Genomic DNA, 16,350 nt, shown 5'->3' with positions numbered 1-16,350 from the left:
TTAAATGTATTCTGGTAACCTTGATTATTTCTTTTTAAAAAATAATCAACCACTATGTCTCCAGTCAACTCTTTAAGTCATGCTGTTTCCTTACATAGGTTAGTAACACTCCAAGAGTACCAAGCATACAACCCTCAGCAATTTTGGTCTTCCTTACGTTTTCTCATTAGTGTGGCAGCTGCGGGATGTTCAGTTCCCCTCTAGTCAGAGCGCTAACATGTCTTACGTTAAACTCCAGTCTCCTCTTTTCAGAACTCTCCCCTTCAGCTAGCAGACTAATGCAACTTCAGCATACTCAGCTTTGGAGAAACATGTATTACAGACTCCAGAAGAATTCTCATCATGTTTAAAACAACATACAGGAATGAAATAGAACCACAACGTCGGTTTACAAAACATAGCTTTAATTATACAGGCTGCTTCACTGAAGTTTTCAAATATAGATCTGAAAAAGTCACCAGTGTTTTAATATATGCTTTCTGAAATAACATTACAACATTTACTTTTCAAATACTTATTGCTAACATGTTAATATTTGTCGAGTTACCAAGTGTCAACTACTGAGTATTTTGTTTAAGTGTTCAATAATAATTAACTCATCACTGAGATGCCACCTCTATAGACATTTGCTAGTGCATATATGCTTTCATAGGGATTTAGGCATTACTCTGATTTACAGGTTATGAAGAGCTTTAATATGCCTGCTAGACTCAAAGGGGAGCCATGCTTAAGTTACAGGAAAAAAAGCAGCTAACCTACTGAAGTGACATAAATAACTAGGAGAGAAGATAATGACTTGGTCATAAAAGCTAACAAATTTATACACTCAGAGCTTCAGTTTTAGTCTTTTCTTGGTCTCGGGAAGAATGTGAAATACCAGAAAGTGAATGATTGCCTGGCCCACAGGATTCTAGTATAATCATATTAATCTGGGGAATTCAAATAGATTGTGAAGAATTTCATGTGGAACAAATTATATTAAAGAGGATTCTTTCATGAAATGTCATTTTTGACTCATGCAGTAGGTTAAGTACTTTGGAGGGAAGCCTTCAGGGACGGTCTGGTTTCAAGTGGATTTCTTCATATTTTTCCCCAATGCACACCTCAAGAGGTAGCAAGGTAGTCTTTTGCATTCTACAAACTGAATTTTGGCTTCTTTGCTGAAATTGTCAGCAAGGGCACTGATTTGGAAGTGATGTTTAATGCTATGCAAACTGCTCAGCCACAACTCCTTGCAAATACGCTTAACAGCCATCAGAAAGTGGTTTCTACTGACCCATGTAACAGTGAGCAAGTAGTGAGAATCTGGTATTCCATTAATAATATTCCAGTCACTTGCTTCTTTCACAGCATTCTTTTCCACCAATCTTGCAATGTCTGTAGTTTTCTACAGCACTGTAACCTGAAGTTGATAAATGAACTCTTCTACAGAGCAGGCATTTCATTAGCAAATTTGTACAGGCTCTAATGTGAAACTGAACAGCAGAAAATACTTTGAAAGAAGCTTCACACTGGTCTTTAATGTATTTCCACTCGTATTCTACTTACTCTCAAAGCAGAACATCACTAATTTGCAATCACCATAAACCAGCTGACTCTGGTCGCATCACTTCACAGCATAGTATATTATAAAAAAAGGCAGTTCATCAAGTTACTTTTAGACATTTTTGTTTTGAGAAGGTACTTTACCTGTATGTTATGGGACAGAAAGAAGGCAACTCAGGTTCAAAGTGTTATATAGAAAATGCAGTAATGACTAGAATGTAGTCTCAGTGACTTGGAGGTTTAGAGGCGTGGAACTTTGAGAGGTTTACAGGGTAATTTCAGAAGAATCAGAAAGGCATCTGAACTGCAGCGTAAAAATAGCAAGGACCTCCCTGTTAGTTTTCATGGTGGAAAGGTTGAGGTTGAAACACGCTGCTTGTTCAAACTTCCTGGGAGACAACATGGAGGATTTTAGTCCTTAAAAATGCTGTCAGATAAATCGCCACGTGACCCACGGAGAATCGGCTACAGCTCCAAACACATCAGCACTTAACAGAGGTTTCCAAAGCCGAAATCTGTCTCTTCAGTCACTGAATGAAGATTCACTATCAGAACTGTCTTCTGCTTTCCCGTCATCTCCCCAGGCAGGTACAGGGGCATCTGGGGTCCTGCAGGCAACAAAAACCTTCTGAGTGGTAACTCCTAGAAGGTGACTGAGAACACAAGCAACCTCGTGTGTAATGCTGATGTCCTTTCACTACAATCACATGCACTTTCTGTCCACAACATGTAACACATCAACTGTTCGTGGTGTGCAAACTCACACCTGGTAGGTATTGCTTCATTTACAGCTGAAAGATAAACACTAGCAACTGTAGCTCACTGGACACCAGAATGCTGCAGACATCAGTCTGAATGGACACCTTGGAGGTTATCAGAAGTAATGACACGTCACTAAGAAGTGGCAAACACTTGTAGAAAGAGTTGAAATCAGGCAATACTGATTAATTCTTTTTTTTTTTTTCATTCTTCAGAGGTACTAGGGCTGAAAGGAACATGCTGTACACCATTAAGCAGTGTAAATAGTACATGAAAAAAATAAGACAGGAAATGAACAATATTGTATCCAACTAAAACTGCAGGGATAATTTAGAGAAGCAAAAAGGAATTACTCAGAGTGGAATTTGGCTAGAACAGTGGGTTAAATTTGACATGCAAGGGCAGCCATGGGATTTTTATTGACTATAAATGATCAGATCTCTTGTATTTAGTTTTGAAGAGAATACATAAGAGAGTCCTTCACATCGTGTCAAAAACTTTGCTCAGGGAATCTACTTGAGAACGAGGGGGAGACAGGCAAGCCTAACACTACCCAGTGAAGATGATGGGTCTCACTGGAGTCTCCCTCCTAAGTATGCAATGAGTTTGACAATACAAGCAAGACTCAGCCTGGTAAATTCTGAAACCAAGGCTGAAAATACACATGCAATTATACTTGGGGAAGAGGAAGAATAATCTTCACAGAAACTAGCTTCCTGTATGATACTTAACTGCTCCCTTTGATGAAAGGCTGTATTTTAAACTAAGCTGAAAATTGTATTATTAATCCTGTTGTTATTCACCTTGGGGCTACCCCGTGTGTCATGCCACAGAATTTCTTTTCCAACTTCAGTTCTGTTTATTATAATTTCTCTGCTGAAAATCCCTACGGTACCTTTAAAGTGTTTCTGAACAGTTTGGGTGCAAAAGTGAAAAGGGCATTAAAGAACCCTCCCCCTCTCCCACTGCACACCTCCAAAATAAATTAAGAAAACGTTTGCTTTCTCATGCAAATACCACTTCACAATATTATTCCTCGTTGCCGTGGTAATGACAAAACAGAAAAGCCGTGCAAGGACATGTGATCTGGAGAGACCAGTGCAAAAATTCTCCCCTAGTACGGAGAGGAAGATGGCAATAAATTCTTTTAGTTCATGAGGGCAGGACAAACTCTCCTGGAGTTGTAGACAGGCAAGAGAGGAAGGAGAAGAAACAGAAGTTATTACTAGGAGCGTTACAGAGTAGGCAGTTTTCAAGTCCTTTAAAAAGTTGAGAAAAGCAAGATACAAGAAGTAAAACAGTCAAAGGAAGAGAGGATTAACAACTCCATACTATTAGAATTAGCATCTCTGCCACCACAGAAAAACCATGCTCAGTGACTGGCAAGCAGCGGGGAGTCTGCAGCAAGCGACTGAACATACAGCTGTACGTACAGTCTCCTATCTTTCATGAGGACTGAGTGAGCAGGCCTAAGGAACCTGAGGACTCAATAAATGTGGTGTGAATGGCAAGATACATTAAAAAAACCCAAACAAACCACACTGATACTGAGACAAGAAAGCAAAAAATAAATGTCACCCCTAACTCCTTAAAATCATAAGTATTATGCACCTTGCCAAATCACTAGATCACTAGCTCTCGTTAACCTGGTGGATTTGCCATGCAGTTTTCAAGCCAAAAACATTTTAAAGGAAATCTGCCTGAGCAGATTACAGTTGCACAGAATCTTTGCAGGTGGACTTTGAGACCAAACCCCAAACACACTCTGTGAGCCCCAATCCACAGTAGTAACATTTCTGCTTTAACCCAGAACAGACAATCCACAAACAGGGACATTTTTTTTAAAAAAGCTTTTGAAAATTTAACCTATTATCTGGTTAGGGGTTTTTTTAGCTACTATAAAAATCCATCCAAACATGAAGAAATAGCAGCTTTTACAGAAAGGCATGGGCCAGAAACAGAGAGTAAGAAATACAACCCATTTAACAAACCTATAGTGAAATCATATCTGCACGTCTCAGACTTGCCCAGGTTCTTACTTGGGTTCTTTTTCTTATTTCGCATTCAATCAGTAAAAACATCAAATTAAGAATAACTCCTTGAGGCTTATTTAGACAGCAGGAAGTAGCTTGGAGATAAAGTGACTCATGACGATAACCCAGTTTTCCTCTACTTTTATTTATTCCATTATGCTGCTAGCTTAGAAACCTTGTACTTACACAGTACAGTGAAAATGGCTCCTGGTGTATTATGTGATTCTTCATCGCTAAATACATACTGTCAAATGTTACCTGGTCATTGTTACATCCTTTTCCTTGGAACTGCGCCACCTCTGCTTGACTTGGAAGAAGTTCTTCCACTTCCTTCCAAGTCTGAATGGCAAAGTCCTACAATTTTCCGTTTGGGAGGGTGCAGCACCTACCCATTTATATTCTGGTCTCTATTACCTGGGCCTTGGTCTAGTAAACACTGAAAAACCAGCTTCTACTTGAGACTGCATCCCTCCTCCTTTGGTACTAATGGCCCTCTTCCGGCCTGTAAAATGCTAAAAATGCCTTTCATGGAAGACTTCAAAACCTGTTTTAATCCTGATAACTTAAAATTTTGATTCCATAAACAACCTTTCTTAAGTACACTTTTTTTCCCAAGTTCTTTAAACACATGGTTGAATTCCAGCTTTACTTAAAGTTACAAATTACTTACTCGAGAAGATCTGGATTTAGCCCTTCAGAAATCATTTTGTTTCGTATTGCCATTACAGGAACACCCTGTGTAGGAGGAGGAAGAATAATATGAAACTACTGGACACAAACAGGTGAACTAAATTCCACAGGTTCTTTTAGGTTACACTTTCATACAAATTTACGCATGCCACTTGCTGAACAAGACCACCAGCTACCATCAGTGTGAAGTGTGAACTGACTTGAGATCAAAGGTCCTTTGAATCCTTATATTTATGGCAAAACATCTAGAGAAAGTTGCAGAGAAAGAACCAGGGACAGACAGATGTATTTGCAATTCATGCAGACAAAACCAGGAAGCTGAAGTTATGTGTATGGATGAGAATGTGAAGAATGCACAAAGTAGCACAAAGACAGCAGAGGACAGTTGCGCTAGAAAGATAAAGAGACTTGCACATGCTGAAAGTATATCCCAAAAAGAAGCAAAACCAGAAAAGTGCATCTGCTACAACTCCTTAATGCAATGTTAAGTCTTTAAAAAGCATGCAGAAAAAGGAAGCAGAACATGAGAACAGAAGCACAATTTAAAGGAGTTTCCTCTGCATACAAGTGCTTGTAGAGTCAGGCTTGAATCTTCTATGACTTGTGGACAGATCTTAGCCAGCTATATACGTGTTAAAAAAAATTCCTTCCTTTGACTGCAAGTCCTTCCACAGCTTTGCACTTTATTTATTCAGCAACACCTAAACATCCCCTCATCTTGGATCGCATACCCAAGAACACTTTGACCCACATCGCCTCACAAGATACATTCCAACAAACTGCTCCTATGTTTCCACTAGAGTTGCTCAAAGACAACTTGTTGCTTTGCCATCCCCTGTTGCAAACCATCAGAGACACCACCTAGACCACTGCAAGCTGAGATAGGATGGGGAAAATAAAATAAAATAAATATAAGAAGAGAGGATGTGATTTCTGATTTCCAAGAGACAAAGCTACTGGTGGTCTAAGAAAGTCAGGAAAGACCTTGCAACCTAAATGAAAACCAGTGTAGCATTCTTTTGGCACAGGCCAAGTATCTGTTGTCCAAAGTAAGTAGAAGAGTGATAAAGTAAAGGGCAGCCATGACTAATGTTCCAAAGAAGCATGTGGTACTAGTGACAGCAGCAGTGGCTAACCTGGCAAAGCAAGAACTAAGCTAGCTGTCTTACTGTGTTTCCCTTGTGCAGTTTCAGAGTAAGAATCATAATCAAGACTTTTGCTTGAGGACTTCTGAGCAGCACACAGGCAGGTACATAGTTTTAGTGATGTATTCGGCACAGCGTCAAAAATGTGACTCAAATACTTGAAAGGCATTAGCTTGGAATAAAGAGTTTCTCAGTAATTCACAGGTCATGTCTGCTACAAAGGGGAAAACCTTTGAGTATTTAATGACAGTTTAATGTTCACTTATTCTAGCATAGATTTGGGTCTGTACACCACCTTGCACTATCTAATGCATTTTTCTCTTGCTTGACTGCTTTTGGGGTTTCTTTCCCCAGCTCAGAAGTCACTGACAAAGTAGTTACGCACCAAACCACATGAAAAACAGATTGAGTCAGACCACACAAAGCAGAATTCATATCTGCTCTCAAAGACAGTGAGCTTGGTACATCAACTTCTAAGAATGGATTGGAAACTATTATGTTTTCAAGTTCACGCTTGGAGAAGCATTTTATTCCAAAATTATATGCAACTAAATATGTAAGAAAGCTCTCAGTACCCCCATGTATCATAGGTTTACAAGAATCTTAAGTTTTCCTGAAGGAAAACAAATAGGATTGTACCTAATCTGTTTATAAGACAATTAGGGCATTACAATTACTTTGTCTTTCATACTTTCATAAGTTTTAATCCAGAAAATCAGAGCCCAATACTGCTGTGACAGTATTTCACGCTACTAATATAAACCAGACAGCTATTGAAATGGCACAGGTGCACTCTCCTAACGTAGGAGCCAGTACTAAATTTCCATTGCATTTGTTTCTACCCTTTTAAGATCTGAAATCATCCAAATCATCACACATTCAACACAGTGTACCCCTGCCCTACTCCCAGCTTGGTCCTGCCGTGCAGGAAGTGTGCAAGGAACAATCTTGTTTCAGAACAGAGTTCAAAACAAGAGTGCACAAAGAGGTGATGCACCACCCATGCTGGTAATTCCTGAAGATCAGTGCACTCTCCACATTTGGTTTGATTTTGATCCTTTAAATCAAGAATCAATCTGGATCAGGCCAGTCAGTATCGTGATGTCTCTGCAGTCATGTGTGTTGTTCAGAATCAAGTAAGAATCTTTGTACTTTAAACATGCTTACCTGAAATCATAGACTGACTACTGTCAGTAGAAGTGTTCAGTACATTCACTGTAGCAAACAGGATATTGCTTTTGTAAGGTTTGCTTAAATATTCCTGCTGTATACTTTTAAAAATACAAACTTACTATGCCCAAACTGCAATCCATTGAAATGTGTTTGTTTCACAGAACAGCAACTTTCAGTGTAAAAGATATATCCCTTCATGGTGCTAATTCTTAAATACTATAAATACTGTGAGCAATAAAAAAGTGATCAGTTCAAACAAACCTTCAGCTAGAAACTTAGTTTGGGCAAATAAATGACACTAACTGAAATACTTGACTGGACGAGGAGACAAGTTTGGCAAATAAGAGAACACACATTAATTTGTAGTACGTTAGTTTGACTTTCCTACCACACTGTTTACAACTGGCAGAGGAGTCACCAGGAACTGCCAGTACAAAGGATAAATGCAGAAAGTGAGATCTCACTCCTTCAGCAGTCACCAAAAAGGAAAAAAAGTCAAAGTAATGAGACCATCCAGCACTTTGACATCCACTTTGAAACCTGGCATTAAATCAGTACTAACGTAGTGCTCTGCTCTCTGCTACTACCCCACTGCTAGGTTTTCCAAATGGTTTGCAAAAAGTTACCCATTAAATGCCAATGTGTGATTCAAATGAAAAATAAGGTCTGGAACATCATCCAAAGTACGAAGCACACCAATTACAGTAATTGCTCTGAAGAGGGAGTGAAGCCATGAAGTTAGTTTTAACATAAGCAACATTTTACTAATACTATGACAGTCATATTTTCCTGAATGATAACATGTTTCAGAGGAAAATTTCTACTGACAGCTTGAAAATAAATCTGGTTTTATTTTTGTGGATGCGATAAAAACAACTATTTAAAAACATGACCAAGAGTCTCCCATTCACCTTTTTACCTCTTTATTAGTTTTCACTCATGCAAATACGTTTCCCATTTACCTGTGTAACAGCCCAGAAACAAAGAGGTAAACAAAACCTGCATCACAAATGACAGGTACCTGACATGTACCCTGCAGAAAGCTGAACTGTAATCATGCCTGTGTGTGGGGAATGACACCAACCCTGCCAGAATGGAGCTTTCGGTGGCATCACCTGTGACTCCAGCTAATATCGCTCTGCATTTACACATCTCCACACCTTCAGTTCACAAGTGTACTGGCAGAATTTTTGTAGAAATATCCTGCCTGAAGGTGTCCAAGGGAATAAATTACATCAACTCATTGATTAGAGAAGATGTGCTAGAAATATTGTGACATCATTGTAGCTTAAAGATTACTGATACTATGTATGTCTTCAGACATTTAATGTTCACTTAAGAGCTGTGTATGACGTTCCACATAATAATAACGGAGTACCTAAAGAACGGGAAGAGAACTGACTCACCACTTGTACCATTTTGAGATATCTGGCATATCTTGGATCCTTGGCCACAGTTCTGACATTTTCTGTAACCACCTCTGTTTTCTGTAACCCTTCTTCATGGAGATTGTTCTGCTGTATAGGAAGAAGATAACACTTAAATGGCTAGCAAATGCAGATCAGAAGCGTGGAAAGATTTCAACCCATAAAATTTGTAGTTTAAGGGTGAAGTGGAAATCTTCCTACATCAAGATGACTCTGATCTACACTCAGAATTAGAGATTTCCATGATGCAAGAACAGACAAAACCCAGCTCTTTCAATCACTGACTGGTAAGAGTGTGACTTTCTACCTTTAATCACAACTTTTTAAGTTATTGCACGATATATGAAAAAAAAAATTAGCCTGTAAGAGTCCTGTTAAGTTTTTTGTACTTAGCGAGTAAAATGTAAGTAATTTAAACACCCTATAAAAAAAATAAAGGATTTTAGCTATATATCCCCCCTAGTGGTCCAGCACCTTTTTTCCTCAAAATATTTGATTCCCCAATAAATGTTTCCTACATTACGTATGTTTTAAACTATACTTTCCAGTATAAACTATTAACCCAAAGGATAACATAATGAAATCAAAGAATCCTTGAGAGTGACTAATTTGAAAAAAGGAAGAATTAGAAGAAACTATAGTACTATTTAAAAGGACAACTGAAAACTGCATTTTTGCTATTAAATGAAACCACTGTTCAGTAATATTAGTCCCTACCATAATATTGGAGAGAAGGAGCATTTTAAAGAAAACAAAATAACCAGAGGTCATTCTCTAATAATGCTGAAACATGCCATGCAAACTGTTCATTCTGTCTCCCATGCTGCTGGCTGCAAATTATAGTTACAGTCTTTAAGAGGCAGGGAAAGGCAGCAGAGTACTCCTGCTATTGCTGCTCCACATCAAGTAAGAGAAAAGAAACTGGAATTGGAGATTCCAAGAAAAGAAACTATAATAGGAAACTGGGGAAAGAACTTCATCTATAAATAAGCCAAAAAGCCTCATATAGTGAATTGGTGATAACAGGACTTAAGTCTGGATTACAAAAACAACCTAACACACGTACACAAAAAAATCCAGCAAAATAGTACTTGCACGGATAGGACCCTAATGTTCCTCACTCAGAATGATTTGGCATTTTCTGTGCATAGATGGTAACCTTCACCGTAATAATCTCTTTAAAATACAGTATGCTAGATATCCAATTTGAGCTGAAAGCTCACATTCTAGAGGAGGGAGAAGAGTTGGAATTTTGTGACTTGAACTGTTAGTTTTCATTCATGATCTTCCCAGTCACCTGATGTAATTCACAGTCCTATCTTAGTGTGACTGAAGAAGAGGAAGGAGACATTTACCATTAGAATTTCATTAGATCTGTCTTAGTTCTAATTATTAAAGTCATACATTCAAGAAAGGTTAAACTGTTTTTTAAGTCACTCGTTATAATAGTTTCATTAGTGAAAAATGTAGTTTTAGATCTTTACATAGGATTGCTTCTTCCATCCGCTTCCAAGCTTTACTACTTACTCCACATTGAGGTGATACAGCTGCTTGTTGATCTGTAGTAGTTTGTGCCACAGGACCATTTGTAACACTTTTCATACTTGCATTGGACACTTCAAACTTGACATCTTCTAGGCCAGGAATAGATGATAACTGAATGAAAAAAACATCATCAAATAAGCATTAAGTGTTATCATAAATCTACACGTACAATAACATCTGCAGTATGCTGCCTACAATACATTCCCCAGGTAGGTTTCACATTAGAAAACTTGTAACATTTTATCTCTAGTTTTGGTATTTTGATTAGCAACATAATTAATATTTTTGTTTTCAGGTGGCTTCTATGACAAATCCCTCAAAACACTTAATTGGGGCATTCACTCCAGGGTTAACACAGGGCTGCAGCACAGGAAAGGCTTCAACACCTTCCCAGCATTTTGCTACATCACTTCTCAACCACACAAGAGCCATGACATCTTCTCTGCCACTCCTCCAGTGAAAGAATGATGACAAGAACTGCTCTATTACCTAACAGATGGTCACAGATTTTGCATTTTTCTTCATCTTTCACTTTTTTAAGGAAATGCTGAGAGTAGATAGTAAATACACTGCGTATTTACTTGAAGGAAATTCCATTTAACAGGCTTATAAAGAATTCTGCAAAAAATATCAATACTGATAATTTCTAAATAGTATGAAATAAATTTAAGTTAGTAAGCACTGTTTGTACTACTGCAGTAGTAGTAAGATAAGATCACAATGATCTTATTGAACACTTTCAGAATGTCCTACCCCTGCTCCCAGAAAAGCCAATCGAAAGTGCTTCCATCCTTACTAAAGGAAGGGGTGGTTAAAACAGTACACTGGGTTATCTTTCAGTTTTTGGTGTTTCTTTTTCTTTTAGCAAAACAGTGACTATATATTATAACCTTTTGTCATTTTAGCCAAAGAAGATCCATCAGAAACATTTCTGTTAGACCCAGTTCAGGTCACATTTCAGCATCAAAAAGTTTACAAGGCATCTATCTAGTTACTTCTATCAGTTGAAAGCCTTACTGTCCAGTAACACTTCCACAGATACGTTTGCTTTACAAAGAGGGGAAAAATTTCTTGTTAGAGTTTGCATGGCAAATTATTTCCTCAATTCAGACTATGAAAGGGAAACTATCTCCTGTAATCCAGGAGGCTGTTGCTGTTAGAACACAGTCTGTACAAATACAAACCTTTGCATCCAAAATATTGAGTGTTGTTTCAATTTGCTGGATACGGAGAGAGAGTGCTGACAATTTCTAGAAGAGAAAACAATCAGGAGATGAAAACACTCCCATGGCCACTTGTACATATAAACCAGCACACATCTAGCTTAACAAAATCACTTTTGTCTTCTACCATGCGATAACATTATGGAATAAATGAAGCAATGGCATCCCTTTTTGGTACACTTGTTACGCCAGTTCAAATTTTAAATAATTTTACTAAGAAATTGTTTTTTTCACACAATGACTGACAGAAATGAAGATGGACTAAGTACAAGGGCAAGCCAAAGTAGATAGGGTATTATTTTGAGTAACTGGAGAATAATGGTAGACATACTGTACTCTCACAGTTACCAAAACATCCTTCTTCAAAGTTTATTCCAAGCGTGGAAGACGAAAAGATGTCGTGTGTGTGTATGTAACAAAGCAAATGCAAAGCAGAAAAATACAATAAAGTACACAGCGGGTGACTGAAACTCCTGTCCAGGCAAACTGCAGTGACACTGAACTAGCCAGAAGCTCTCTATGCTCCAGGTGCACCTCAACCAGATCTTGACACTTAAAAAAATAGTAAAATATAACAACTTAAGTTTTTCTAAATTACTCTGTAAGAACTGTCACTCTTTTAACTAATCATTACCATACGTCGCCAGACCTGTCCAAGTGAAGTTGGCTAGCGCGCCGGCTGGCAGATACGTACCACGCTCTGACAGCTTCCTGGCACGTCGGCAAGATTCTGCCTGGCTCTGAAGCAGAACTCTAACACCCTAAGAAAATGGCATTTCTGCCAACATGCTAGAAAAAGTAAAAGGAGACTGACAGGAGTTAGTCTTTTTGGAGAGTGCGCTGACTTGTTTACAGATGGTTCTTTGTTCGTTGAAGAGGAGTCGGTTCTTACTGAAAGGAACTAGGTGCCCTGTATGTAGTTAGGGAAAGGGGAGGAAAAAAATGTGCAAAAGATGGTTATATAACTTCAGGGTCAGTTTGACTAGACAAGAGCCAAGAAATTCGGAGTTAAGGATGCTGTCAGCCCTAATATTGAATTTCTTGGCTTCTGTTAATTTAGACTGGGACCTTTCACATTAAAAATACCTCCTTTCAAGGAGTTTATAAAGAAGCTATTTAGTCTTTTGGGTAACAACATGTTTAGGTTAACTAATAACTGGTTTATTAACTAGATTTCACAGTGTTGCTGCATGCTCAAGGTGGCTTTTAAATATATGTGCTCTCATTTCCATAGCACCTATGTAAGAGGTTACACTGAGATCATGTGACAGCTGGGTTTTGGACAACTGACAACAGCACCACAAAGCAGTTACACTGTCCCACATATCAGGTTACAGTAAGTTTAAAAACCTAGAAAAAAATGACTTTTCTTTCCTCTGAAGCTCCATATGTTGATGTGGTAGCCAAATTTTATACTTGTCACGGGTCTGGCTCTAAGCTTTGCTAACAAATAACAGAATTTCTCAGATTACGTGGCTTAGCCTAGTTGGATTTGAGCGCAGCCCCAGCCCTGCTGGCTAGAGCTGTATAGTTGTCTTTGTCGAATGAACTAGTGAACAGTTACAAAAAAAAATACCCCACTAATGACAAAAAGTTTGAGCCCGAAGCCACATCAGAAAACACCCTTTCTACAAGGGAGGAAGCACTCCTATCCCGTTCAGAGGACAATCCTAGTCAGTCTGGTATATTTCCATTGGCACTAAAGTCACCATAAAAACTTATGAACGCTACATATTTTTATTTTTCTCTTTTTTACAAGATATGAAAATGACCCGCTTCATGTTCACTTGTTAAAAATTACTTTTTTCCACATCAGAATTATCTACATTCAGAGCTTAGTGTATCACCCTTTTAAATTAAAGGTTTTGAAATTGGAAAGCAACTTTTGATGCAATACCCTAACCCAGTTGAGAAGGATACTGACTGTCAAAATGGATTCAGCACCATAGGAATACGGCATCCCTCTTCCAAAACAAGATGATATCCACAGATGGAGCTGCTCAGAACAAATTCCATGTATCAAAAAGTTCAAAGACTGTGCCAAATGCAAAAGTTTAAGGAAACAGGATTAAGTGCGGTATAATCAGCAGTTCTTGTGGGTATCATGGGGAAAGAATCTGTCTTGTGCACTTACTCAAGAGAGAACTTGACGCAAAGCAGACTAAATTTTTTGGTTTAAGCTACCAGTATTACTGCACCAAAAATACTGAAGGGAATGGTTCTCATTTCTAGGATTTTTTATTGCATAAATTGACAGCTGGGAAAATAGTAAACATACCTCTTCACAAACAGTAGAAAAGCGGTTGAGAAATTGTACTGTGTGAACCACAAACTGGTTTAGAAATGCTACAGTTCTTTTCTGCTGAATAGCGGGAACCTGTGTTTAATAATGTAAGAAAAACAGATTATAGGTAGATGTCAACTGTCACATTTGGAATCAAAGACCTGTTAAAAAAGAAAATGTTTTAGAAGAAATTATTTTAGAAACCTGCCTTATGTGTGCTTGCTAGGGATATATATGTATATACACAAACAATTTTTGTATATATACACACACACATACATATTTATGCATGAATAGAAACCCTTTTTCACCAAAAAATTCTAGTAACATGACAGTTGAAACAGTGCAGGACACACAGAAAAGGCAACAAGACCCACTTGTGTTTTCTTATTTAAGAAATTGTGAACTTTCCTGAAAACTGGTGTTAATTTTTTCAAAAAACAAGAGCATAAATCAGGATCTTTCCTTCTGGGACTTGAGAAGAAAAGAAAAAACATGGTCATCCATACAAAGATTTACAAGCAACACTAGAAAAAAGAAGTAGTGAAATTGCTGCTGCAGTGTCTAGTGTCTACCTACACTTTTACTTATTTTTAAGCTCAACCTAAAATTCTATTTCATGTCAATCCTCCAAATCGCATCCGATGCACACATACTTTTCAAGGTAAGGTGTAGAATGTTGTCCAAAAAAAACCCTTAAACCAAAGTAACTGGTGCTCGTAACGTAACAGGCAGTTGGCATTTTTATATAAACCCTTATACCGGACTGGAATCAGGAACAGTCACACAAAACTTTAAGTATAAATGTGTAGTGCCAGATGGTTAATTACTTCGGGCAACTCTTTTAAGCCTCGAACTTCACGGAGGAGTTTACTCTATGGAACTGGTTAAAGTGAAGGATTTACAAGGAAAAATGCTTGCAGCCAAGCCTCAGCTGCACTGAATATACTGACTCCCTGGTCTTCATCACTTCCTTATTGTTCCACTTGTCTGTGTTGCAGTCACTTCACTCTGCCACTAAATTGTCCTGTCTTTTCGTGAGGCTTGTTGCTGTTCTCTGAAGTTCTCAGTCTGAGCACCTGTGTGGGAAGGTCGCCAAAGTTAATTCTGCAGCTCCAGAACCGCCAAACTGTGCTTGTGACCTTATCTGAAATTTGTGGGGTAGCACAGAGGATGGAAGGCTCATCAGGGTAATTGCAGCTGTCTGATCTTTATGCTCTGTATTTGAGAAACAAAGCTAAAAAGATGTTTTGACATGACAAAAATACATGAGTAAGCATGAGACCTGCCTCACAGTTCTGAGACTGAGACGACTTAGCCTCTAAATATAACGCTGTGCCAGGACTTGCAGTAAAACGCCACTGGAAAACATTAACTCTGCACTGCGGGAAGGAGCCAGGGCTGAAGACAAGCCGAGCCGCCTTCTCGTCTGCGGGAACTCGGCCGCCGGGGTAACGGCACCTGACGGCCCGGCCCCGACAACCCCAGCACAGCACCTCACGAGCAGCTCTCCTCGCCCGCGGCAGGAGAGCGGCCCGGCTGGCCGAGGGGATCCGTCGAGGCCGTGGCCGGACTCGCTCAACCACCGGGCCGGGCCAGGAAGGGGAGGAGGGGAGGGAGACGGGGCTCGCCCAGCACCAGGGCCAGCGCAGCCGCCGCCGCCGAGGAGGGGGAACCGGGACAGCTCCGGACCCCCGGGCGACCGCAGCCCGTACCTTGGTGAGGTCAATGCCGGAACCCACAATGGGCAGCCCGTCCGCGTCCATCCCCGCGGGAAAGAGGCGACGGGACGGAGAACAGCCCCGCGCCCGCCCGCACCTCCCGCCGCGCCCCGGAAGGCCCCGCCGCACGACCTCGTGACCTCCACCCGGAAACAAAATCTCCACTCGAGCGGCGCGGCGCTCGTGGTTGTGCGCATGCGCTGTCCCTTCTCCCGGCGCAACGCATCGCGGGAAGCGTAGTCCGAAGGAGGGAGAGAGTGATCAGAGCGGCCGGACAGCCCGCGGAGCGCTTCCCTCCCCCACCTTCCTCCGCCTCTGCCCTTCTCTTTGTAACCGGCCCCTCGGCAGGACAACGTGCAATCCCAAACCACGGCGGCTGGATGCTCCTGTAGCATAAACGTCCTGCTTTTCCCAGCTCTGCGTGGTCGGTTCTGCAGCGGTCCCTGGCGCAGGGGGTGAGGCGGGACCGCTGAGGCACAGGGCGCCCCAGCCCGGGCCCCCTTCAGATGACATAGATTCACACGGGTGAATCGGCGCCTCAGGGCAGGGCCGGGGGTAACGCAGGCTGTCGAGCGATTTCTTCCCCGGTGGTCAGACATCAAAGTCGTGAAGAGAGAAGCCAGCCGTGAAGGTGTTTTCTGCACTCTTACGGGTTGGTGAAGGGCAGCATGGAAAATAGAGTGCTTGATGACATTGCAGTCTGCTGAAGAAGACAGAAGCATGGCTGTGATCACGCCAGGGGAGGTTACTGTACTTTAATGCTAATGCAACAGGGGGAAAAGGGGCTGTGGTAAACCTGGCAGTG

The 16,350-nt window shown here is 40.3% G+C and overlaps 1 protein-coding gene across 3 annotated transcripts; it reads right to left on the bottom strand.

Annotated features, from left to right (window-relative positions):
- Positions 1 to 389: 389 nt before the first annotated feature.
- On the bottom strand, positions 390 to 15,649 carry WASHC3 (WASH complex subunit 3). 3 transcript variants are annotated; one of them, XM_084278941.1, is made up of 8 exons: positions 15,540 to 15,616; positions 13,819 to 13,917; positions 11,502 to 11,567; positions 10,300 to 10,428; positions 8,752 to 8,862; positions 5,008 to 5,072; positions 3,738 to 3,782; positions 390 to 2,153 (listed from the first exon to the last, which is right to left on the bottom strand). In XM_084278941.1, the coding sequence occupies exons 1-8, from the start codon at positions 15,588 to 15,590 to the stop codon at positions 2,069 to 2,071; spliced, it is 651 nt and encodes a 216-aa protein (XP_084135067.1). In that variant the 5' UTR covers positions 15,591 to 15,616; the 3' UTR covers positions 390 to 2,068. The 3 variants fall into 3 exon arrangements, with proteins under 3 accessions (XP_084135067.1, XP_084135069.1, XP_084135068.1); XM_084278943.1 differs by lacking the exon at positions 13,819 to 13,917 and having other exon boundaries at positions 15,540 to 15,649; XM_084278942.1 differs by lacking the exon at positions 3,738 to 3,782.
- Between the last annotated feature and the right edge of the window lie 701 nt (positions 15,650 to 16,350).

This window comes from Gallinula chloropus (assembly GCF_964237585.1).
Source record: "Gallinula chloropus genome assembly, chromosome: 1".
In the NCBI taxonomy this organism is placed as follows: Eukaryota; Metazoa; Chordata; class Aves; order Gruiformes; family Rallidae; genus Gallinula; species Gallinula chloropus.
Note: the sequence above shows the minus strand (reverse complement) of the source record. Positions and strands in the feature narration are given on the sequence as shown.